At 35.3% G+C, this 27552-nt stretch overlaps 1 protein-coding gene across 2 annotated transcripts in view; it reads right to left on the bottom strand.

Annotated features, from left to right (window-relative positions):
• Positions 1 to 27552, bottom strand: part of COL11A1 (collagen type XI alpha 1 chain) — a 125666-nt gene that overhangs the window by 87450 nt on the left and 10664 nt on the right. For both annotated transcript variants that reach the window (XM_036387659.2, XM_036387660.2), the window contains exons 2-5: positions 23525 to 23692; positions 21063 to 21276; positions 18524 to 18686; positions 6305 to 6433 (exon numbers count right to left, since the gene is read on the bottom strand). In XM_036387659.2, coding sequence (XP_036243552.1) covers positions 6305 to 6433; positions 18524 to 18686; positions 21063 to 21276; positions 23525 to 23692 — 674 coding nt within the window. The remainder of the gene's footprint in view (positions 1 to 6304; positions 6434 to 18523; positions 18687 to 21062; positions 21277 to 23524; positions 23693 to 27552) is intronic.

Genomic DNA, 27552 nt, shown 5'->3' with positions numbered 1-27552 from the left:
ACAAAATGTTTCCATTATGACCTCATGCTTTCTTTACCAGAGTGATTATATTACACTACCAGATCATCATGCAATTCCAATTAAAGAGATGAACTGTTTTCTTCATCAGATGAATTTTAGAAGCAGAGGATCAGCATCATGCAAAGCCTATTTGAACTGGGGAATAACTTAAACATTCTGAAGGAAACCTTACTTTTGAAACCAATTCTTCTGCTATCCATACTCTAAAAACCTAACCTCCCATTCCAAATAGAGCTTTTAGCAGTTTTTGCTTTACTTTTCCGAATAAAAATAATTAATAATCTAAATCCTCAACCAAAGAACAGTCATTATCTCAATTTTTTCAATTCCTAAAAATTATGGTTAATCATGTATAAACTAAAAAGGCAAAGATTACTTTGAAATATTCTAGGCTCACTAACACTTTATAAAATGCAATAAAGTAAAGGATGCCAAGCAAAATGAGAGTTTTAAAAATGAGCTGCAAAAATATAAATAAAGAAGTGGTAGAAGATGTTGATCTTAGGGCAGAAGGAAAGTTAAAAGATTTAAAGGATGGCCTCTTTTACCACAGAGCCCTTATATTGTTCATAAAAGTGATACAAGCAAGGAGATAAAAGGAGATAAGAACATTATCTTCAGTTTCCAAAGATATCCTCTTTCAAAAGGAGAATAATGCTCTTAAGGTTCTTTATTATGTTACTCCCTTATATAAAAAGTTTATATATATATATGTAAAGAAAAAGAGAGCTAGGAAGATCACAGTTTTTAATATTGGCTAAATAAGCTAACTGCAGTTCTAAAGATAACAATAAACATAAGATTAAACATAAAAATAATCACTTTTCTGCATTTTTCAGAAAACTATTCTTTCTGACCAGTCAAACACCCCAAAGGACACTAAATCAACACATTCTGAAAGGATGCTTGAAGCTTCCAAGTCAAGATATTTGGGGGCCATTTGCACTTTTAATTTACCAAATTCATTTCATTAAAAGAAAACATTTCATGTCTTCAAATAATCCATTAGTTTGGGATAGATCCAAAATAAATGAAGCCGAGTTCCTTTGGGGAGGCATTTCTTCAGCAGAAGTCAGACCATGTGATTCACTAGGCTACAGAATAATCTTCCAAGAGGAGATTTGAAAGCCTGATAGCTGATTCCTTTGAAAAGACCTGAAGATACTCCAGAAAATATACTGCCCAACATCAAGGATGATGAAGACTGGCTAGGTCTGTCACTTCTCTAATTTCTGTGAGCTGAGAAAGCATATGTGATTGAACTGGAAAGGAATTTAATACATTTCCATTTATAGTAAAAAGGGGTTTGAAGACAGGATAGAGGCCAGATTGTTCACAAGGTATTTATAAGAAATGCATAGGTGTGTATCTTTAAGAAAAACAGTGTTGATAGTTTTAAAATATAATTGCAAACCCATATGGGATCCTTAAAACCAAGTCATACATTCAATGTGAAAAAAGCCAGATTCCTGAACTTCTAGACAACTACCTTTTTGTGTAGTGCCAGCTGCTGAGGTCATCACTCTGACCTTGACAAGATACAGAGATTTATACCTGGCTATTCACCAGCAAGAACAAGGAAGACTGATGCACACTTCAATTAAAACATGTCTTGAAGATGGAAATAAATGACAATAAATAACAGAGTAAAGTGTACGGATATTACTTTTAATCTACTGCTCTCCTGTTTTCAGTCTGAATGACACTTAGGTCTGATGAACAAATCCCAGGGGAATAGAAGCCTTCTGTGTAGGGAGGGCTCTGACATGCATCTATCCCAACAGCTCAACCTGAGCTGCTCACACAGAGCCCACAGTCCTGGCCAGCAGCCAAGTGCAACACATTCTGCAGAGCCTGAACACAAAAGGTAGTTAGAGGTTGCCCAGTTAAATAAATCTTATTTAGACACATAACATAGTCACTTGAGTCCAGAAAGGGACTGACTGTATTAAAATGGAAATATAAAGACCTAATCAGGTCCAAAGCTTATATCTTGAAATGCTCAGGTCACCCATTATAGGAAGGGAAAAGTGAGGATGCAGGAGTTGACCTTGCTGAGGGAGAAGAATATCGTGGGGAACAGGACAGCACAGCTGGGTAAGCCTGCCGACAAGGGTCAAATTTAAGATGTGTCCTCCTTTTCTAGGCTGACTAGTTCTATATCTTTATTCACAGCCTGCTATTTTGTGAATCTGACTGTGAGATGTTTGATTCTTCCTGAACTTTGCTTGGGCAAACGTGATATTTGATTCAGGCATGAAGAGATCCTGTAAGTAGAAAGTAGGCATTGAAATCCTCTCTGTTGGAACCCCTGGACTGCAGTTTGAATGTGATGCAAAAGAAAAAGAAAATGCAACAAGAAAAAGGAAATCTCAATGCAACACTTAAGGTATAATTGATAAAGACAATTTGATTACAAATCAGTGTCCAGTAAATTTATATATGAGAGCACAGTGAAGGTCATAAAGGCCATGAAAAAATCTCAAACATTTTAAAAAGCAAATTTTTTATTTCTGATGCTGCAGTGATGTGACATGTACTCTCAGGCTCATTTAATGGAAATTCATCGCAATGTATTCCATATTTTTTTCCAATTTTATGGTTGGTAATTATTTTTAGTCTAGATGAAGTCTTAGACCTTTCCCAAAACAAACCCCAATAGACAATTCCACCAGCTGAACTGGAAAGAGGGAATATGGTGGAAACAAATTCAGAAAATGTCTCATTTAAATCAGCACTGCTATTGAAAGAAATACCCCCAAACCTAAACATTGGATATTTTATTATTTGCTCCTTTGGAGAAAGAAGCATTGCCTCGAGCAATAAGGATTACATTCAGCTAAACAAAGTACTTATGCCCTTAAACCAGTATCTATTTTACCTAAATCCTTCCCTCTAGATGCTTCTTTAGTGGTCTAGAAATATCCAGCTTTTCAGACTGAATGCCTTACTAGGCTGTGAGTTTGCAAGGAGACTACAAAAGTGTGCAATTTCAAGAGTAATCCTATTCATCTTCCTAAATGCAACTTCACAAACATAGTTTTTTTATTTTACTGATGAAAAGTCAGCCACTTCCTCTAGGTTTTGTAATCAGTGCTGGAAACACACATTAATAGGCTCTGAAATCACATAATTTATCTTTAAGCCAAGTATCAGTTTCTTATTCTGGACTGCAATAATTCAAAGGCTCAGAGAGATAATGCCAAAAGGGACTATTAGACCACCTTGGCTAACTCCTGCGTACTTGCAGGAGACTTCAAAACTTCCTATTATTCATACTTTAGTTGACCGTCACTCTGTAACGGTCAACTAAAGTATGAATAATATTCCCCCAAACTTTCAGAAAGGTCTCTATCCTTGGCTTAAAGATATCTAGAGATTCATCACAAAGTGATGAATCTCTAGATATCTTTAATTTGTTCTTTCTTTCCTACAAGTTTTAGTAGATATTTTCCTAATTGAAATTACCGATCTTTCCTCTCCCCCCACGCCATTTGTCTACGCTTTCTTTTTGTCCTGGATCTTTGCATAAGGTGAGCGAACCACATATGTGATGATGCAGTCTATGTTCCAAGTGACAGCATGCAGAGGTAATACTGCATCTGAATTCTTACCCCTTTATTCACAAACTTAGACATGCATTGTACTATTTTGGGAAAAACTTTTACCCTTCTTGAACAATCAGCATATTTTGAAGCTAGTGCCCAACAAATATTTTTAGCTTCTGCTGGTTTAATCCAGACTCTGAAGACACAATCCTGCCTAGCCTTTTGCCCAGTTTTCCTTCTTCCTACCACAAGAGCTTGTCTGAAAACATTGAAGATCAAACCATGAAACCAATCAAGCTGAACAATAATCTTTCCATGCTGTCTTTCAGCATGATTAGTATCCCAGATGGGGACAATCTGCTGCAGATGAAAGGTTCTTCTGTTACCACATGCATGCAGACTGTTATTGCAGTGTACTACTGAGTTCATCATGTTTGCCCTGCAGTTATTTCTTTGGCTTGTATGTGGGTAACATTGCCTTCAGTTGTGTCCCCATGACTGTTTACTGCTCTGCAGTATTATGACTGATAAATTTTAATGCCATCCATTTTATACACATTTCTGTATTTCTAGCAGAATTACTAAGAAACTCCACTAAAAATTTAATTCAGTGACAGCTCATTGCTTATAGTAATTTCTGAAGTAAGGCACCCAGATTCAAATCTCTTTGTCATGTACTTTACCATACAATACCTTTATTTAAAAAATGACAATATTGTATGTTGACAAGTCAGAAGCTTTGCAGAGGTCTAAGTCTATAAATTCTATCAATATCACTAATCAAAATTATAATCTCCTCAAAACATGTAATCAAGCATTTTAACACAATTATTTTCCTTATTTTCCTTTCCTCTAGCTGCAAATGTATTTTTCTCTTTTAACATCTTATTTAGTTTTGCAATTACAGTTTACAAAAAATCAGCACAAAATCTTTTATCAATTCTTTCAGTACCTAAATAAAACTTTTTTCATTTCCTTAAAATAAAGTATCTGTGTGATTTGACAGGCTGCTTCTCAAAAGATTATAAAGTAGCCTTCCTCAACAAGCTGATTATTTACTATTTAGTAGACCATTCTATCATTCTATAAATTCAGTCTGCCATTTATTCTATTTCATATTTATCACATTGGTAGCATTGCTGATGCAATTACTTTAGATCACTATTACACATTGAAGAGATCTATTGACTTCACTGGGAATATTTATGCAAAGTGACACAAGGAGCACAACAAAGAAATTGTGTCTTAGGTCAGAAAGCTATGCAAAATAATCCAATCACCTCTCTCAGCAAAAAATGAAATAAACAGAAACAGTAGTTGTCCATTTTATTAATCATTACGTGCTCTTCGATTTGCTTTCAAATTAATTTTAAAATGTTACACTGCAAATTAGGATCCTTGATTTTATATTTTTCTCTGTAGGTACTCCCACAAACTCTGTGTTACCAAGAGGGAAAACAGGGCTTTGAAAAATACATTAAAAACTACTAAACCCAAGAGCAACCAAATAAAAGCAAACCCCAGGAAAATTCCCAAGCAAAATTAAAATTTTCTTTTAAACTTAATTATGTAAAAAACCTTAGGTCTTGCTACCTTTTTTTTGTTTGTTTTTGAATAAATTACCAGCAATATGCTTTCAATCTGTTCTGGTTTGGAATATGGAGATCCAGGTATGCAGGCACATGGACAGCAGGTCCTCTGGGGTCCTCCTGAAAAGCCCAGACCCCACACACTGTAATGCAGAGTAAAGTTTTCTGCCTGTGTGTAGGTGACTTGACACATCTTGAACTACACCTCAAATGGAATGGATGTGGAGGGAGTCTCCTGCTGACATAATTTTAAGTCAGAATAAATAGTAACAACAAATAACATTATCATGTGTTTAGGAAAAGTTCAGTCCCAAAACAGGCCCAAAGCAGACATCTAAAAACAGTTCAGCAAGTTTTTAATGCTAAGCTCTTGAGCAATCAGTAGCAATAACCAGTCAGATCATACATGGTGTGCATACAAGCTGTCCAGTGCCCAGTTATGATTGTTACATTTTGGAAAAGCTTTTCCCTTTACACTGCTCAATGCAAGTACTTAGAATGTGTACAGCAGTACATACAAGCACTCAGAGGTCTAATCTGAGGACCTACCTTGACCTGGGTGAATGACTCAGTTTGTGGCTGTGAGAACAGTCTACAGTGACTAATGGTTTCTCCAAATATCTTTCATGTTTCTGGGAAAAATTCCTACTCTGTTTTGTCCTTGTTGGTTTACCTCCTATGAGTGGAACTGGCTGAAATACTTTTCTGTGCACATGCATTTGTGCATGCAGCTCATTAAAACACAGGGCACTTTTAACAGGAGAAGTTTACAATTTTGGAATACTCAAAGCTCCCACATCTTTCAAATGTGGCATTTGTTGAAATCCAGCATCAGTAAAATTATAAACCTACACAGGAAGAATAAAAATGCATGAGTAGACAAACTCATACTGTCATAATTTTTAAAAAGAATTACAGTTTAACTTCACTGAGAATGATGATTGTTCAAATAGAACCAGGGTGATAGGTTCCTTTGAATGCTTGACATAAATGAGTGGACAGCAAAAATGAATGCACTCCTGCAACCTGATTTCTTCACCTCCAGAACAATGCATGCCATTTAGCTGGAAGTGTTCCTTGGGTAACTTTTCTCCAGCACAGCCACTAATGTGCAATAAATCCAGTAATACACGACTGATTACTCACCTCATCAACTCGAGGATCTTGAGCCTGAGCAGCATTGGGCACTGGGGAGTCACAGTCTGGGCTATAATGCTCACAATAGTCAAATGCAGCTCTGGGATCAGCTATAATCAACAGTTGCTGGATCTCACCCTGCAGGAAAGCATGGAAAGCATATGCAGATTAAATAACAAAACCAAAGGTAGTCTACAGTTCATCAGGAGTACAGAGTTCGCATTCAGAAACAAAACCAGGCACATAATGCTTAGACATTTCCATCTGCGGTTATAAATAACATATCCACTTAATTTCTGCTGCTATTATGGAAAACAACTATTGTTCACATGGCAGAACAATGCAAATTAATACCAAATGAACTAGGTGCAAAATTCTAGCTTAAAATCATGTCTGGTATTAAAAGGAGAGAGTGACAAGGTGTAAGTGCTGATCTGTGATTTTCATGCTGTTTGTTTACTTCTACACTGGGAATCAGTCTAAATTCCTAACATTTAATTCAGGGCACTTCCTATTACCAGCACGCAGCTCAGCATGCAAGTGATCAACAGTATAATTATGAGTTTGCATGACATATGCAGTCTCAAAGGAGATAATAAAATAAAATAAAAAATAAAATAAAATAAAATAATCTGTAGCAGAGACAGTTATTTGAATAAAATATAATTAAGTGAGCACTGTGTAAATACACACTATAGATTGTGTTGGAAAAAATGTAACTGCTAAAAAATGTTGGTTTTGCCTCTACTTCGATATGTCATGCATAAAAACAACATCACAGAAAGAGACCCACTATTCTGCATAATAAAAATGGCTCTGCTGAGATCCCCTACAGAGATCTTGAATGTTTATCATTTTCCACAGTAAGCTGTCTGGTATCCAGTGTATTTCTTAACATAGTGGTACTATTTAGGCAGCATTAGGTTAACTTCTGCCAACATTTCCACTATAAATTTTGTCATCCAGAAGCTTCTTATGCTCACATAAAAATAAGTTTGTTGGAAATTGGCACATGTTCTTGGTCAAAACCCATTAAATTCAATCTCTCACTATTTCCCCACAAGGGGGTGAGTTTAAGATTTATATACTTCTAGCAGGATTTTTTTTTTGTTTTACACAGAGGGGCAAATGAATACCTTTGTTAGTATACCTGTGCCTGTTTTGTCTTTAAAGACAAGATATCATAACTGATGAAAATCTACAGGTGAGAAAATTCATAATTCTCTCAGTATTTCCTGAATCACTTTACATCTATCATAACAGTGATCTTTAACAAATTAAGAAAACTGGAGAATATTTTTAAATAGTAGCTAATAATTGCAACATTCCTTCCTTTCAAAATGAAAAAACAGAGACATAAGCAAAATTTCCTCAAAGTGAAAAAAAAATAAATCAAGAAATAATCTGCAATTTTACTACAATTTTTTTACTAATTTTTCAGTCATAAAGTAAGAAATAGTTTCATAGCACATAATGCCTATATGCTACATGTCTGCTTTTCACAGTGGTCTAAGCCCACTTTACTTTTATAGACTCATGTGTGTCTCAGATTAATTTAGATTTAGAATATTTTTTCTAATCTTCCAGAAATACTACAAATGCAGCAGTTTGTTTCTCTGTCAGCAGTTCTGGACTGTCTCCTTTATTTACCTTAATTCCTTTAAGGTAAATTCCTTAAGCCTTTAAGGCTTCCTGATTTGGACATCTTACAAAACCTACTACACATACAGAAAAATTCCCCCTTTGATTTCTTCCACGACTCCCTCAAGAGGTGGAATTATTTGAGAGTTTTTGTGCAGTCACTGTCAGCCTGAGCTATGCATCCCCCATCTCCAGCAAAGTGTTTCCAAAGCGCTCTGCCCTTTCTCTTTCACCAATCACATTAAAAGCAAGTGAGGCAGAGGAAAAAATGAGAGAATAAGCAAGTGTAAGACAAAAGAGGTAAGTGACCCTTTTGAGCACCTAGAGGTGGATGGGTAGAACCTCTGTCCTCATCCTACTGAGTTCAAGTCATGGTCTTGCTCTTTGGCCCTGAGCATTCCTGGCTGTCTGAGGTGCCTGGACAGATCTCTGTGTCCGCAGAGTGTCAGCCAGCGGGAGCTGTGCCCAAACAGCTCCTGAAACTACTGTTTAGTTAGAGAGCCTAAGAGAACACAGGTCCAGGAATACAGCCAGTACTCTGGAGCTTTGTGCTGGTCTTGAATGCCATGGAATTTTGGCACTGAGTTCTGTTGGATTGTGTGTTTGCAAGAAGCACTTGGTATGCTGTTACCACTTGGCTTAAATGTGCCTAAATTGGTTAAAGCTGTTCCTGATCCATTGACTGTATTTCCCAGCCCTGCCTGTCTGCCTGTCATGGCTCCACATAGATGGAGGCCCTCAGAAATCCTACTCAGAATACATGAATTTTTACAGAATACATACGTTGCTACTGGCTCTAAATGTACGAGAAGTTTACTGAAGAACTGATTGATTTTACTTTTGGAATCCCAAATGTTTATTTCCCTCTTTTTCCTTCAAGATGTGTTATAAAAATTATTCCAGTAAATTATTCATTTTCCTTTTCTATTTTTTATTTTCTGTCTTTGCTAATTAAATTGTTTCTCTGAGTATTTTGTTCCGTGAAGCATTGGCTGTACTGTAAGAATAGTTCAAGATTTTTCCTTTCAGATCAGGTCAATCACACCAGCTCATGAAGTTCCACAGGCATTACTGCAGATTCCATTATTGTGATTTAGTTACCATTCTAAGCTATTTGTTGGACAAATCTATACTCTTTCTCTTTGAATATTTTTCACAGAATTGCTTCAGACTTTACAAACACATTCTTTGATTTTAACTGCTTTACTTTCTGAGACCAAAATAGAATTTTATAAAGTTCCTTGCAAATAAACTACAATCTGGTCATATTTCATGACCTGGAGTCATAAATGAGGCACATAAAGATCTACCTGCACAACTCCTGAGAACTTTGAATTATGGGTTATTAAGAATTCCAATAACTGACCTGTAAAAAGATACTGAGGTATCTAAACACATATACATATGTCATATCATTTTTCTTGTATGAAAATTTCAGGAACAAAGGAAGTCTCATGAAGTAGAATGATGAAAGCAAGAGAGAGAGAGAGCAAAAACTGAGAAAGAAAAATAGATTAAAATGTACAAATACACTTGAGCATCCTTAAGTACTCGGAAAAGTGCATAGAGGAAAAAAAGGAAGTACAAAAGCCTATGGTCAAAAGACTAGTTCTTCCTTCTCTATGAAAATTTCACAACCACATCTGTTGGCAAAGACTGCTCGGGCAATTTCAAAGTTGGAAGTTGCTATGTAGCATGCTATAGAGGTAAAGCCTTCCAGATCTCTGCTGAGCCAGTCATCCAGCACGCTTTGGTGTCAGAGGTAAGTGGGATGGCAGCAGAAGGCAGACACAGAGAACCTGTGGTGAGGTGTCAGGCAGACATACACAGCCACTTTTCATATTAATACCTGTAACAAACTGCATGCTTAACTTGCCCCAAAAAGTTCTAAAAGCCTAGTTCACTTTTGAGAATCATAACCTTCTGCCTTGTAACAATTTTTTTTCCTGGATAATGCTTAAAGCAGTGTATTTTAAACAGTGGTTTGTCAAATATTTAATGGAACTTGCTAATTAGAGATAAGAAAGATGAGCAAGGTATTCTATATAACATTAACCATACAAGCAGTTTGGAAGTAAATTTTAAATCTTAATATTTAGTTTGGATCCTAAATTCCTTCTAGAAAAAGGCACGCAGTTATTGTCAAAGTCAACATATAACTCACAAAGGCAATGCACAGTTTAATAATTCATTGTAATATGGAATAAAAATAGTTAAAGTCTATGAACATTTTCATTCCTCTTTATTTCAGAGATATGCTCATAACTAAAACTAGAGACTTTTGAATCAGCCTCATGGTTATATGATAAAATCTGCCTGAGCCAAGATAAAATATCTTGTCCACCAATTATACCTAGTGTGAAAGCATGGTACAGAAGGATTCCTTCTAAGAGGTACCCCACCAGATAAGTTATTCTTTGCAGAATCCTCCAAGAGTACTAAAAGGAGTTGTTGTGATTGAGGAACTATTCACTTTGTTGCATGCCAGAGCCAGTGTGGAGAACCAGGCTAGAGAGGCAGAAGGAGAATATGCTCAAATCAGTAGAACTCACGCCTGCTGGAACAACTGCACACACATTCACTCACATCAACTGTTCTACTACAAGGAACAGCCCAGCTAAGAATGAGAAGAGTGTGCTGAATTCATTCATTGAAAATTCCTCTGTGAATCTCACAGACATTCCACAGTGACGTCCTGGAATAAGAAAATTTATGTGCATGTACACTTCCAGGACTTGCTGAAAAACTCAAAGCAGTAATGCACAAAGTGAGGTATCTGCACTGGAAAAATAGCTTTGATATGAAAACAGCACAACACTAGAAAAATCCAGTGTTGAATAGCAAAAAAAGAAATGCACACCAAATTTGCAGGAAAGCAGTAAACGAACAAGTTCTCTTTCCAATTTTGGCTACATCTTCATGTAATTATCACTTTAGTTAGCCTTGTGGTAATATTTGCTACCTGTGATTCCAAATTTTTGGAGTCTTCCTAAGATTCCACAGCAGAAATAGGAACAAAGAAAATTTCCAGTTAGATATGGTGTCAGATTTTCTCAATGACATAAATCATTAAGGGCCTGACTAATTATTGTTATATCAATAAATGCTAATAGCTGCTTATTACCTTAATTGACTTAATAAAATGTTTTAGATATCTGTCTTCTTGAAACATTCTCTTTTCCTTCTAACTAGGTAATCTTACTAATGTTTTCTCAATATGGTGTATTAGGGAATTACAACCATAAAGTAGTCCATTTATAGTCTATTTATTACCTAAAAGTTCCCCATTGAAAGTTCATCATTGAAAAAGACACCTCTACTATCAACAGCCACATTGTTAAAATAGCAAAAGTATGAATTCATAGAAGGAGGTAAGGGAACTGTATGAAGAAATCAGTGCAGAAATTACTGTTTTCTTCCAGTCTGTAAAATTTTAATGGTCTAGTTGTTCTCTAGTTCCACAAGAAAGTCAAACAGTTCAGGGGCAGATTTAGGGATATCTCTTTTACAAGAATTTTAATAAAACAATAACCCTGCCAGGGGAAAGTTATTTTGTCCAGGGAATAGCAGGTAAGCATTACTTCAGAAGCTCTGCAGGGAGAAAAAAACACAAACCAAACAAAGAAAAAAATCCCCAGCAATTACTTAAATGACTAATTTATATATTTGAGGTTCAAAAATACTTTCTTTAACTAGAGTGTGATGGTTAGAATTAGCAAAATACATCTTCATGATTCACACTGGATAACGTTACTACGTCTTATGTGCTTATAAGGAGAATTAAATTTTAAAGATATTTACGTAAATTTTGATAAAAGCAAAACAAAAGCAGTGCTAGGCACTAAATCAACTCAGAAGAACAAAATCAATATCTTTCATTTTCATGTTATGGCTAAAGCCTGAAATTACAAAGTGAGTTTTTCAGTAGATAGCAGCAATCAGCACAAATACCCCAACCTGTATTTGTGCCAACTTTCTCTAATTAGTTATGTGACAGTACAGCTATAGACTCCAAAGAACAAAAGTCTAGACAGCATGGATATTATTACTATAGAATTTAGAAAAACCTGCTGCAGAATTCATTTAATCTTCCTGCAAAGATTTGAGGGATTGAGGAATTCCAGGAGCTTTTAATATAATATTCCATAACCCAGGCCCATTGTACAATATAGCTGGAGAAAGACATTTAGAGCCTGCCAAACTGAAGCACTGTAAAAGCAATAAACTGTGAAAGCAGAATACTGCACAGGTCAAAGTTTCCACAGAAATCAATGTCTTCTTGATTCTTTGAATACCATGCTTATAGAAGGATAAATTCAGCTTAGTTAGGAAATAGGTTGATATGCCAGTTATAATTTTTGACCTTCCACACATAGCTGTTCACAAAGTCAACTGCAATTCTTGGCTGAGAGATTAGATTTTTACTACAATGCCTATGCAACAGCAAGTGTACATAGACACAGGCGTGCACGTGTGCCCAAGGACATCCTATTTTCTAGATAAAAGACCTACAGGTCTCTTACATTTTCATGTATTTTTTAAATCTTATTTACATCTCTTGTTTAAAACTGAAATGTATTAGACACAATAATAAATTAGGTGATAATAAATCCTATCTGTTAAATCTTTTGAAGCTGATGCAGCATGCAGCATTCTTGGATCCCAGGTTGTTAATTTTAAATGTAATTACAGACAGTTTTGTTAAATGACCATTCCTTTGTTTTTTGGGAAGATTCCTTGAGAATGAACTTGAATTCCAATGAATTACCAGAACTTTGCCCTCTTCTTCTTTCCCCCTCCTGCTTCCAAAAAGAAGAAAGGGAAACCGGATTTACCTTTGCTCATTGAACATAAATTTGGAAATACTGTAAAAAATTAATAAACACCAGATCACCATTCTTTGAGATAAAAAAGAATAAAGTAAATCCAAACAAGCCAAATATAAAGCTTTTGTAAGAAACCCTGATTTTTTTATGAGGTGCCTCTGAAATGAAAGAATTGTCTGCTTTGCTTTACTTTTGGTTGGTGTTAGTTTTCTTTTTACTTCTCAGTGCTCAAGTTGTCGACTTTGGTGTTGATATCTAAAACACTGATTCTAAGTATTTTCCCCTGAAAAATCTGCACGTGCACTCTGGGGCTGCCCATGCTCACAGGTATGTGAGGGACAGGTCCTCAGCTGCTGGCTCACCCACACTGCTGCAGGGCACTCAGCCTATCTCCAGCTGCTCCACTTGCTCACTCAGCTATTCCTACTCCTTTAAATAGGAATCCCATCCAGCACACAAGTGTTTTACTGTTTTTTTCATGAGAACAGATTAATGCCTAGTATCAAAATCTAAACCCTTTATTAACAAGTATTACTGCAAGGATTTAATCCATAAACTCTGCACTGTTAAAGCTTTCACGGGCTTTAAATAAGACTCTCATACATCAGGTTTTGTCTTGTTTTATTAGTTTACAGCAAAGTGTCTAAAAATTTATGGTATTGGTCTGATGTGTGGTGTTTTGAAGGAAAAAAGGTGTCTATAGAGAAATATCTGCATAAAGACTCTGTTAGGTCTTAAGTTATTATAAAATACTTATAAAAAACTTGGATTGTTCACACCAACAGGAGTAAATGAGGAGTGACAAATCCTTAAAGCTGGCAAAGAATAAAAAGATTCTTATGTAAGCTACAAACATATTTCAATGTTTCAAAACATGTAAGCTACAAACATATTTCAATGGATACAATTCAAAATTCCTTTACTAGGTGCCATGTACCAGCATCTCACTCATTTTTTCTTGCTTTTTTATTTTTCCTTTTTTAAATTTTTTTTTCATTTGCATTTTGGGAATTCTCTTCTTTGCAGCAAGCACTTACAAACCAGCTGTTCTTGCAATATGTATTTGAAAACACAGAAGACATTAATTTCAAAAGACACATATAAAAGTTTGAGGAATGTTGTGACAGTCTTTCAAAAACAAGCATTTACAAATTAGTTCCACTGATATCAAAAGATTCACTTCAGTGAGCAAGGGCTTAGCAGTGTAAATGAAGGTCTCATAATTTGGCAGTTAATAATAATACAGTTTCTAGACAGCATAATTTTATTATTTTAAGATGCATTCACGGTTTATAATTTGCTTTTCATCATTTGTATGCACCTGATGCTTAGTGCTTGCTGAATTCACTATCTTGCTTTTAACATCATATTGATTTCCATATTAACAAAGCACAATGTCATAAAATCTCAGATTAGCACTTATATTCAGGAATGAGCAGCAGGCAACTCCAAATTGGAATTTTCTGACATAAAATACACAACTGCCCACTAGATTTAGAAAACACTTTAGATAATTTTTTTCTTGCTTTTACAGCTAAACCAGAATCTCTCTGACAGCACTACTAAAAAAAAATGCCTCTTAGCTTTAGAACCAGTAGGTAAACTTACCAAAGAATATTTTGTGTTTTGGATATACAAAACCAGTGAATTTGGCAGCAATTTATTATGTTCTCAGGACACTAATTGGCCCTTTCTTCTTTCAGTGATCTACCTGATCTCTGGACACCCAGAATGCTTACTTAGTCAGAAATTATTGATCATCATAGGAAAGTTATATCATGAGGTCATGTCACACTCATTAAAATGTAAGCACTTAAAATTTGCCAGTGTGCTATTACATATTCTTGTGTTACTGCTAGAGTTAGAACAGAGAACAACTGCCTAGAAAACAGAGGTTAATATTAAGAACAAAAATAAAAGAAAAGGAAATGGAAATGGCCAAGAACTTAATTTAGTTAAGTCTTGTATTAGAAACTTAAAATAACACAATTAAAAAAAAAGAGAAGAATATTAGAGCCACTGAGATGTAACATTGTTTTAAAGTAAATGTGAAATATTCCTCACAGGAACAATATTTGTTCTGAAGCTTCTAAATGAATGATCCATGCAAATATGTTAAAGCAAAAGATACAATCAAGTCGTGAGGAGGTCAGAATAATGTAATGATACCTGTTTTGGACTCATTTGTATACAGCTGCTTTCAATGGGAGTGAGTTACCTTAGAGATGCAATGGGGCTTGGTGCAGTTGTGTTCTGCTGCACACATTGGTACAAGACCAGAAAGAAATAGTATCATATTCAATTAGTAGGTCAATAAAGAATAAGAGTTCATTGTATGTATCTAGGGTTATAATTTCCTCATTTTAAATTTCCATTCATTTGAGGAGATTGAAGAGTGCTCTACTGTTCCTGTTCCTACCAAAGCCTTGGCTTGTTATGAGAAAAATATCACTATCACCCAAGATAAGATGACCCCTGTGATGCATGGATACAATATTAATCCTTCTGACACTCTGAGCAAAAAGTAATTGTTTTTAGGGGCTTCCTACATTTAAGCTAACAAAGGCTGCACGTGTCATATAAGAAGTCTGTAGTAAACAGTTTTATGTCTTAAACAGTTAAGTCTAATGTCATGACCAGATAACTTCTGGAATTTCCTGCCCAGAAAATAAGACACATTGTGTTATGTGTATCTTCAGTGACTATTGTGGTCTCAAGATACAGCAGGGCTCATAACACAGAAACATGAACAAGGAGATCCGTGAAATCAGCAAAAGTCATTCTGAGCTGCCATGAATAAGAAAAACAGAACATTTAACACACAATCATGTCACGGTCAAGCAGGGATAGATTTCAGGAAACAGCACTAAACTTTAGAAATTGTAGCACCAGTAGCTAAGTGATGGATAAATTGTTGTTAATAAAACAAAAAGAATGTTGTTTAGAGAGCAAAAAACAGTAGATAAACTCAACATGAACTAGATTATGTTTTGTTTGGCCAGACTTAGGACAGAGGTCACTTGGCTTGTTCTCCCTGGAGAAAAGGAGACAGAGGTGAGACCTCATTCAGTCTCCAACTTCCTTGAGAGAGGAAGAGAAGGGGCAGGGACTGATCTCGGCTCTGTGGTGACAGTGACAGGAGCTGAGGGAATGGGCTGGAGCTGTGCCAAGGGAGGTTTAGGTTGACTATCAGGAAAAGGTTCTTCACCTAAGGGATGGATGGGCACTGGAACCGGCTCCTCAGGGCAGTGGTCACAGCACCAGCCTGACAGAGCACAAGAAGCATTTGGACAATGCCCTCAGGTACAGGGTGTGATTCCTGGGGTGTCCTGTGCAGGGCCAGGAGCTGGACTCGATTATCCTTGTGGGTGCCTTCCAACTCAGGGTATTCTGTGGTTCTATGATCCATTAAAAATGTATATGGCCAAGTATTTTTTAAATTTTGGGATACATCCTAATTTCAACATGAACATTTTTACATATAGATTCAGATAATTGAACATAGGTATAAATTATTCCATGGTGGTTGTACAGTAACAAAGAAAACAGAAACCTATCCCAAAAGCAAGGATTGCAAGCTTCTAATTTAAGTAAGAGTTGAGACTTAATCTAAACCCCCACCAATTTCAAGAACAGCCTTGTAAGACTGTAAGTAATTTCTCTGAATAAAAAAAGAGAAGAGAGGTGCACTCTGTTGAGTAAGACCTAATCAATGAAGACATTCAGAAATGTACAGTGAGGCTAAAAAAGGTAGAAATGTTGCTGTTCTCAGTACTGAATCTTAAGATTCAGCCACTTAACTGACCTTACAGACAGCTGCACAATTTTTTTTGTGAGTCCAAAGCCTCCTTCTTAGTGGGTCTCAGCTGGAATTGAAACACTGACTTGCCATGTCAGTGTACCAGATGTCAGAAAAAAAAAATCTGGCAGAGAACCAGCTAGCACTACTTTCCTTTTCCTCCTTCCACAACTGACAACACCCTTGGAGAAAAGTAATTTTAATTCATTCCAGCAAATTCCGTAAAGTTATATCCTTGTGTCCACTTTGACTTCACACAGTTTTGACTTCAAGAAAAATGCAGGGTTATTTTTGATTTTCATCAATTAATCTGATAATTCTGATTTAAGTGCTAATTTCAATTTGCTAAGTTATGTCTTCATCCAACTTTACTGACTCTTTCAACAGTTGCACCAAAAAATAATTGCATTCTACCACATCCCTTCCCATCTTTTGGGGTAAATGATAAAATAAATATCTCCCTTTACACACATATCGTAAAAAAAATTTTTCCAAACAGATATGTATGACTATTTCAGCACCTCTGAAACTTCAGACAGATATTTTTATTTAGTGATTGCACTGAGTTAAACAAACCAATCAATCATCGGTGTTTATCTATTGTGCATTTCCCTGCTTGAAAACTTTTAAAATGGTTACAAAGTTTGCAAGAACTAGCCAGACCTTGCTGCTTTAGCTTCTATGAAAATCTAAAATCCCGTGGAAAACACTAAAAAAAAGGTTTATCTAATTTTCTTTTTCTCTGAAATCTTTTTTACTTATGCATATTCACATTGCACACGTTTTTGACAGTTTATTGTCAAACAAATATTGGGGAAGCTGGTTTCTCACCTAAGAAAGAAATAAAAATGAAAATTTAAAGTAATTATTCTATGAGGAGACCAAAAAATCCTTGTCACATCCCAGACAGAGGCAACTGTGGAATTCATCTTCAAACAGAAAATAATGTTCCTCAGATGTGCAAACTGTATTGGGGACTACAGGTGAATTAGGCTGCAAATACCAAACATATCATACTGCTTGATCCACTAAATCACCCCAGAAATTTCTGTATTCAAAAGGCCCACAATTCATCATGTCCATGGAAAACAAAGATAACAATGCTACAATGCTACACTCAAAATTCCTATTTCCCCTCTTGATACCTATGCAGCTTCTCGAGCATATGTTCTGCTTAAAGCTAGGATTAAAACTGTGGACATTTATAGAGCACAGATGTTCTGTAAATGAAATAACTACCAATCTTTATTTTTTTTATTTTTAATTTAAATTTTTCAATTTTAACCATTGTATAACAATGTTATAAAAGAAATTCAGTAGTACAGATTTAAGAAGTTTCATAATTAGTCTGTAAAAATAATTATTGACATAAGGATTCTACCCAGAAAGGCCTCATGATTGGCATTTACTTACTTCCTTAAAGGCATTTTACCCTTCCTATATGTACTTCTTGGCCAGTAAATGATGGAAACATATATGTCCTTATTGCCAAAGTATGTTCCATTTACTGGAAAGAGTAATAGGTGGGATAAACACTTTAGCAGATTCATATTACACAGAAAACTTTCCAGGTCCTTCTCCCCTGCTCTCAAATACTGTTAGCACACACATATATCTGCAAATGCTTAAGAGATACAGAAAGAAAATGATTTAGTATCATACTACACAGCTTTCCCTGATTAATTCTCCCAAATACCTCAGGTATCTCAATATTAGGCAGAAAGACAAAAAAAGCAACTCCCTTCCAGATACAACAAAAAGGACAGAAAAATGCACCAAATCTTCCAACTGTACTCCTCCCTGTTTTACTTCTCTTTTATTTCAGCCTATCCTAACAGGTTCTATAAATCAAAGTTTGTACATTATACCAGCATTTGACCTAAAAAATTATTCTGGTTTGCATTAAGTAACTTGCTCAATACAAAAAAACCTCAATTCAATTTGTTCATTATTGATTCGTACCTCAAAAACTTCTTCATCCAGAATCCTGGTTCCAAAGACAGTGATGCCATTGGTGTCCACAACTGTTTTGTCACTTCTGTCAAGTGGTTTTGTAGTTTTTTTGTTACAGTCAACAATCATTGTAACACTCTTTTTCTCCACACTGATAGCTACTCGATGCCACCTATTAAAAAAACCCAACATCGTAATTTATGTTTTTAAAACTAGGTCATCATGTTCTTATCAAATCAGTTTATAGGAGATGGTGCACCAATTAATTCACAGATAAAACTTAAAATGTCTCCTTTTATTTCTTTCTTCTACACATACACAAGTGTACAAAGTGCTTTGACTACCTGCTCTATACATTCTGTCCCTCAGCACAAAGGGGTCTGATCCACAGCTCATTGTGAACACCCTCAGAAAGGTGAAGCTCAAGCTGAGGTTCTCTGCAGCTTTAACCAGAGAACATCACCAAACTCAAATTAGATGTCAGTGCACAGTTTATATTTTAATAGACTGAACAATATGACAGAAGATTCTTTTTTATGAATGTGTTTGATTTTCCAAATTACTGGTGCAAATATAATTAACCCAGCAGGTTATTATTTATTATTTACAATTCACTATTTTTCCTCTGTGATCAACCATTAGAATTTTAGCATGTTCTTTTACATACTTGAAGGTATACCATAGCTATAGAGAAATACATACAAACAGTTCCAACATAGATACTTTTCTAGATAAATATATTTACAAATACTTGGCACTATTCCTGCAGCAATAGCATCGCCTACATAATATTCACCAAAAAGTGAATGAAGTGATTCAGAGTATAGACAAGTGACTTTATTTTAGAGACATGTGAGAATAAAGTTTTGTATGTTTTGCCCAACTCTACTATGTTCTTTATGAGACTTTATGAATAATCATGACAGACTACGTTAATTTTATGAGCTTCTCTGCTATGACAAATGTTTAAGAACAAAAGCAGACCACTCTGTAATCCACCATGGAGTTAAAGGTTAAAGAATCTTTGATAGACCAGGGCAAAAAATGTAAAATATGTCATAATAATGACGGGTAAGAGGAAGGCTGGAATCAAATTATTTTAGTTGGCATTTGTGCCATTTAGGCATTAGGGTTGCCTAAATCAGAGAGAAAGCTTAGATCATTGTTACAAAGAGTGTCTGTGTATCAAAAGGAACACCTTGAAGCTAATGGAATCTGACTGCTAAACAGTATCACTGAGCCAGAACTATAATTCCATGTTTTCTCTGGAATGCTGTTAAACACTATCATTATAAAAGCAAACTGGCCATGCATCCTCAGGCACATTACACTGTTCACACTTTTTAAATATATCTCAGTTTGAGATGAAGATTGTTGTCCTAGATCCTTCACAAAACAGCTGAGTCAGAAGAAAATTGTTGGCTTATCTTTTGAAAGTGTGTAGAAGCTGAAAGCATAAAATCATAGCTCACTGTGCCTAGGATTGACTCCAGTTGATTTAGAAGTTGTATAGTCTCAGGGTAGAAAATTGTACCAAACCAAGTTCATTTTTATTTCTTCATTTCAGCTAGTTTATCAACATTTTGGATTAAATTCTATGCCAAAGCTTTGTTATTTAGCAAAAGTCTATTTAAAAAATGCTGCTTTTTTTATCACTCCTTCTGCTAGGGAAATGAATCAAGTCTAGGTTTCATCATATAATTTCATTGTCTGGTAATACTAGGCCAAGCAGACAATTAATTTTTTTTTTCCTCTTTATTGCTTTATAAACATATTTAATTTTATTTCAATTTTTGCCCTTCCTCACTGAGTTGTTTTAATTTGCTTTAGTAAATTTACTTCTGTGTATCTCTGAAGACTGTGGTTGCTCCTCTTGGACTGCAGCATAGCAAATAAAAAGCCTTTGAAAGAATGAATGTCCTTTTACAAGCACTGGAATGACATTCCCAGAGAATGATTGCTTGTCTACAAAGCTACAAAAAACTAACAACTGCATTACTAATGCAACAGGTATTTGAGATTCATTCCTATACTGAGGGTACAGTAAAAATCCTTATTCTTTCCTGATTTCCTTATACATAGGAATTTCAAACTATTTTATTTATCTGCTGGTTTGGCTCTGGATAGAAGAAATTCTGTGCTGTCTTGTCAACTTGTCTTCATACTGCCTACCACCTTTAAGTGGACCAGACATTTCTTTTAGTGAGATTATTCCTTGAGACTTTTTGAAAACAGCTTCTTTGTGTATTGCACAGAAAGAATATTCATAGGTTTAGTTTGGGTTGGATCAACTTCTATTACTATTTCTTCACTCTTAATTTATAAAAATGGCAGATAAGCTGGTTTCTTTCATTTATAGCTGTATGTACCATTTGGAGCTGGAACTGTATTCTGCTGCAAAGCTTCTCTAATTTTGTACTACACCAGTCCAACTAGCTAGAAACAATGTTACTGACAAATTGAAATATTTAAGGAAACTGTTTGTAAATAGATAATCACATATACAGTGGTCTGCAATATGTTCTTCATTTAAAAATTCTCCACTTACTTGCCATCAGCGATGTTGACTGTCCTGAAAAGAGGATAGTCTTCTGGGGCAGGTTTTCCATTTTGATCTTCAAACAGGAAGACAGGGGATCTACCAACTTCAACACCTACTTGCTGAATTCCTTGTTCATTGTAGATAGACAAAAGGAAAGACTGAATACCCTTTTTAGGTTTTACTGTCATTAATATTGAAAAATCTTCTGGAAAACTTCCACCTGCAAACAAAATGATATATACAGCTATAAATTCAGAAAATATGAAACCATTTTTCCATTTTTTCTATAAGCACATAGGATCCAGCATAAAAAATGCAGGGTTTTCTAATTCTCAAAAATGAGTACATAAAAAAATTATATTAGGAACATTTTCTGTGTCTTTTTTTTTTTTCTTTCTGATCTCACTTTAATTCCTGAAAAGTAAACCTTAATTGTTCTTAAAAACATAACTTGAAAATCATACAATCAAAAAATGGTTTGGATTGAAAGGCACCTTAAACTCATCTTGTGCCAACTCCTGCCACGGGGGGATGCCACACACTAGACCAGGTTGCTCAGGGCCCCACCCAATCTGCCCTTGAACACTTTCAGGGTTGGGGCATGCCCAACATTTAGTGGCAAACTGTTCCAGTGCTGGACCACTCTGTGAGTAAAGAATTTCTTCATAACATCCAATACTACTCTCTCCTCTTATACTTTAAAGCCATTTCCCCTTGTCCTATTACCTGCCCATATAAATAGTCCCTACTCCTGTTTTCTATAAGCCTCTTTTAAGTACTGAAAGACTTAAGAGTATTTAAAGGTTACTGAAAGACTCCCCCATCCCCATAATGGGGTACAGCCTTATCTCCTCCAGGCTGAACAAGCCCAACTCTCTCAACCTGTCTTTGTAGGAGAGGTAGCTCTAAATCTATTGTGAAATCCTGTAATAACACAGAGTATGAAACAACCACGGTAGTTTCACATTCACTGCTTTTTTAATCCATCTTCTGTTTAGCAACCTTCTAATTTAAAAGTGTGGACTACAATTTCACTCAACATAACAAGCATCTGTACCATAGAAAAGAATACTCTCTGGTACTAGTCAGTGAAATCAAGTTGGGAAGTTGGTAAATAAAATAAATTAAATTTTTTTAAAGATGGAGAAATTAATGGATGTAAGTAGATCCTGATGAAATCAATGATAGGACAGATTAAAATGTGTACTGTTTAGCTGAAATTATATCTCACAGCTTGATCTTCTCTTGGATATCTATAGTCTTTCGACTGCTACACAGCACTAAGAAAAAGAGACACAATCACTCAAATTTATTTAAGAATAATCTGAACAATGAAGATTTCTTGTGGTGAGGAGAGAGGATGTCTATACCACAAGATTGAAAAGGAAAAAATTAAAAGAACCACCTCCAAAAAAATTGTTTTTTTTTTTTATTCCTGTAAAGTATAGCAGGAAATTTCCCATTCAACTTAGTTGAGAGGATATATTAAAACCCTAGGAAGTGAATGAAAAATAATATATATATTATATCTGTAGTGAATTTTGCTTTGATCTTCTTCCATCAACAATAAACGATGAGTTAAGGGAACTTGTAAGTTACTCTTGAACTGGGTATAGCTGTTTCTCATGTTGCTCTGGGAACACATTATTACTACAAAATAAAGCATGTCTCACCCTTTTCTGGATCTGAGTCATATCTATATGATTGCTACTCTAAAGGACAGAAAAAAGAAAGTATTTTCCTTTGCCACTTCTAATCTCTATGTATTCTGTATGACTTGTTCTAGCTCTACATGATGCGTCAAAACAGAAAATTTAAATCTTCAAAGATTTTGGGTTTAATATTCTTACTATCACTTTCCTCAACAGTTTGAGTCAAGTGACAAGTGATAGCAAAATAATGGAATAAAAGTCTCTCTGTAACATCCAAAGAATCATTCCCAAAATTTGACTATTTCATTTCAGAGAAATTTGAGAGAAGATGGAATCACAGCTATCCACAACTAGCCTTGTTTAGTCCCCCAAATACCCAGATATTCTGAGGTAATTCTTACCAGATGGTACTTCTGAGAATGATTTTGCAATGGCCAACCACAACTCATTTCTCCCACTGCAGCATTACTCCAGGAGGCACAACTGCTCTTAAATGCACTACTGAAACAGGCAGAGACTTGCCAAAGCCACCAAATAAGGTTTCCATCAGATAGCATCATGAAAGAACAGGTAATATGACTTACAAGTCAATTCCAGCAGTGACAGAATTTGATGAAGAGCTTTATAACTGAAGCCAATAAAGCCTGAATTATTTGGTGGATGGAGTCCATCCTGCCATTCATATGCAGGCCCAGCTCTGGGGCCAAGAGAAGTGTTTTGTGCTACTGGTGTTGGACTACATGCTATGCTTTAGAGAACATAAAAACATAAGCAGCAAGGTGATGTACAAAAGTAACAGCCTTCTGCCAATCTTACCTGGGTACAGCTGCTTTGTTGGGGCACTCAGCTGTGCAGTTTTTGAAACCCTGTAAGCAACATCCGATCCTTTTGAATTCCTTCTGTTTGTGCAAAATCCTGCTGTTCTTGTTACTCCTTCTGGAGAATTGTGAAATTCTAATGCTTTTAGCACATCAACGGGTTCAGCTGACAAAGTTAAAAAAAAAAAAAAGAAAAACAAGAAGAATTATTTATCTTGCATATCTATGGCACCTAGCCTCCAAAAAAGCTTTTAATTTCTTTGCAAAAGCATATGTCTAATCAGAGCAGTAGCTGCATCCTACTTTGACTTATTGCACATTACTCCTACACCATAATATTATTTAATAGGATTATTCATTTCTAAATATGTAAGAGTTCATCCCATCCAATGTGCTTTTTATTATCAGATTTTCAAACTACTTGACTACACACTGAAAATCACCAATTCCAAATGCTGAGAATCTTGCTGGTTGAAACTTCCAATACATGCTTTTAATGAGTGACTTCTGCGAAGTGGAACTGATCTTCAAAGTTTGCACGAAACTTTCAGAAGCATTCAGCTGCTAATAATCTGCTGCCACAAAATCATCTGTTGCTAAGATTGAAATATATTCTGATTACACATAACTGCTTTCTCAGATATAAAGGAATAAGGAAGCAGCTGAACTAATTTCACATGCAAGTTAGAGAAAGAAAAATGTACCTGCTGTGCCTGCAAGGACTAAATGGGCAGAATTGAAGGCTTTCATTATTTCCAAGTTAAAATGTAAATTTATACTTTAGAGACTAAGTACAATAAGATTTCATCTGTGCTCAGTGTCTAACAATCTAAAATTGAGATCCAGAGCTGTTATTGCACTGATATTGATGCAAGTTAAAACAAAGAAAAAAGCCTGTTACATATGTAAAGCCAACAAAAAGCCTTAGTATATAAAAGTTCTCCATGGCAAAAGGACAAAGTATTGAATGCACAAGCACTTCAAGAGAGGCAAGGAGAGAAAACAGTTAGCATACTGCATGCCTTTTCTCCTAGGAAAAATTAAGGTGCTTATTCTCGTGTTCCCTACAAATAATGTCTTTTTTAATGCATTTTTTTGAGTGGAAAAAAAATTTGGGTAGACTTTTTTGTCACTTGGACTATTCCACAGTTTTTATCTTGGCAAACTCATAACCACTTAATTTGGGAAGACAAAGTTTTAAATGATTTTCAATGTTAAAGCTGAGAAATGAGCTTGGTAAATCTGACTTCACATCTTTGAACTACACAGTGGCATTAACTATAGCTGAGTTATTGTCTGTTATTAATTTTACGTGTCAACAAAAAATCAACTTAATATTCAAAATTCACTGCCTGTGAATATTCAACTATTTAAATAAGTATTTCCACAGATGTGAACAAAGTTAAGTTTAAGTAGTTCATCCTATTCATCTCCTGACAGTGCCAAATATCAAAAACTCAACTCTGTGGTTAAACCAATCTTTGTTTTCTCAGTCAGCCTAGAATGCACATAACTTCTTTTCTAAAATATATTCACAAGAAAATGCTTGTGAACTTGAAAATTTTTTCTTCACATCTTGCAATTTTTCATTTCCTTTCCTCATTGGATCATCATGTGTTATTAAACATAAACCAAATACCCAATGTTAGTTGCAAGCTAACACATTGGGAATGAATGTTATCATACACAACTGAATTTACCTAAAATCCACATACAAAAAAATGGAAAAATGGAAAATTCAAGAAATTATGTTTAAACAGTCTCAAAAGAAAAGTTTCAATAGTATGAAAACACTGTGGTATTAGTCTAAGTTCTCTACTGAGTACTGAAAAAATAATTTTAATGGATATAATGTATTTTTATAGGTGTTCCAAACAGTTCTGAAGGAATTGTTACACATACTGAAGGAATATTCTGAAGGAACAGCCACACATTTTTTTCTAGTAACCAACAGCTATCTTTGATGTACCTATATTAATTTGAACCGGTAATGTAGAACCAGTCACCAGAAATATTAATACAAATTTCAATTCCCTGTGTAAGTCAACCACTGCTACATTCCTTTAGCCTTTGCTCTTTTCTATAATTTGTACCAGATTCTTCATTATTTTTTAGAATAATGGTTTTTTTTGCCTGGCTGCCTGGGAGACTATTCACCCACAAAAAGATTATTCATTACTCCCTGCTAGTTCTGCTGCTAAAAAACTTCCAGACAAGAAACAGAATAATAATAGGACAATCTTCAAACCACAAATTCCAAATAATAAGAACAAACATTCTGCTAATAGTCCACAGTTGACTATTTCTTTATTTCCACAAACTGTGATTCACAAAACATAAAATAGCAGGACTAGTCAGTTTAAAATAATTACTAGAAATGTTGTGTGGTCCACAAACTAAGATCTCAGCTTGTATTTATATGGGGTAACATTAATATAACCCATATATTGACAGGTCAAGAATCTTTCATGAGACCTTACTTATGGTGCATAAAACAGCTTGCCTATTTGATTTTACCTTTCTCCAATAGTTTTCTCAAAAAGTAAAGACAAATGCAGATTAATGATATATAATCTTATGCTTCTGTATCCTTCCAATTTGGTGTCAATAATTCAGATGGCAAGGAAATAAATAAGAATCATGCAAACAGCTCTGTTCACCAGTTCTTGGGATGGAGTTAATTCTCCTTCTGAAACTTGGACATCAGCTTAGAAAACTCTTCTCTGTTTGCCAGGGCAAATTTGTCAAAACACAAGATCCAGACCCAGAAAGCAGGTCCCTTACATAGGTGTTTATGGCCATGTTGCACTGCTGGTTGAAGGCCACCTCTTTCAAGAGGTGTAAACAAGCCAGATGATGCCACAAGACTACCCTGTGAAAAGAAGCCTGCGTTCATCAGGACAAGCCTGCAGTCTGCAATCAAAATGCAAATTTCTACTCTGCTACTTTCGCAGAGGATTACTCTTCTTACTAATGACTATAGTGCAAAGCTTAGCGGCATTATGTCCTTGGTTCAGGAGAGTTCAGAGAGACAGCTCTCACTGCCACTGAAAAGACTGTACAGCAGCGGCCAAAGCAGAAATGCTTAAAAATACCAGGATTTCTGGAATGGCAAAGGTGAATTCTTCAAAAATCCCTTTTTAAAAATCAGAATTGGGTGAGATGGGAACCTGAGTGTTCCAGTATTTTTCAAGATACCAAACAATTAATCATTTAACTCCATCATAAGTTCCTGTATTTTCAAATGTAAAGAAGATAAAACACACAAAGAAAAATTAGTGGTGTCACGCCTCAAGACCCAAAATGACTTGTAACTTTAAAACTGTAGAGTTAAATCTTGGTCTTCATTACTGTGGCATGATTGAAGTAGGTCCATTCACTCACTGAGCTTTCCATATTTACAGTGGTATGGATCAGAACATTTGATCCAGAGCATTTCATTAAATGTAACTCCAAAGCCATATTTACTCTTCCTTTCCCTTTAGCTTTCTTACATTAGGAAACTTATGGAAAAAAAAATCTCTTTTTACTTATGAAAAGAAATATCTCTGCTGGAAATTAAAAGGATTGACTGAAGCTTAGTAGTTGTAAACTGGATGTTAGATCACACTTCTTCGTTGCCAGATCAGGAGAGAGTATTGAACATCAAATATATGAGGGGAGCTTCATGTGTTTTCTGTTTACTTGGAGAGGAAGAAAATGCATGTCAAAATTTACTTCCAGTTTTGGTTAGCATTTCCAAGCCTACATTTCATCAACAGACAATGATATATTTGTTTTATAGGCCATGAAAATTCTTTCTATTCTATTAATTCATAACCCTGTATTGTAAAAATAGAAGGCCATTAGAGATTTGGAAAGTCTGTAGAAATCTAGACAACATTATAATCATATAATCACAGTTGAAAATATCATAGCTTTCATTCACTCCACAATATCTAAACTGAAACAGAATCTGTGATATATCATTCCTAATAATATTGATACAACACATATGGATCAAATTCTGCTGCCTTTATATTGCAT

This window comes from Molothrus ater, chromosome 9 (genome assembly GCF_012460135.2).
Source record: "Molothrus ater isolate BHLD 08-10-18 breed brown headed cowbird chromosome 9, BPBGC_Mater_1.1, whole genome shotgun sequence".
NCBI classification, from domain to species: Eukaryota; Metazoa; Chordata; class Aves; order Passeriformes; family Icteridae; genus Molothrus; species Molothrus ater.
Note: the sequence above shows the minus strand (reverse complement) of the source record. Positions and strands in the feature narration are given on the sequence as shown.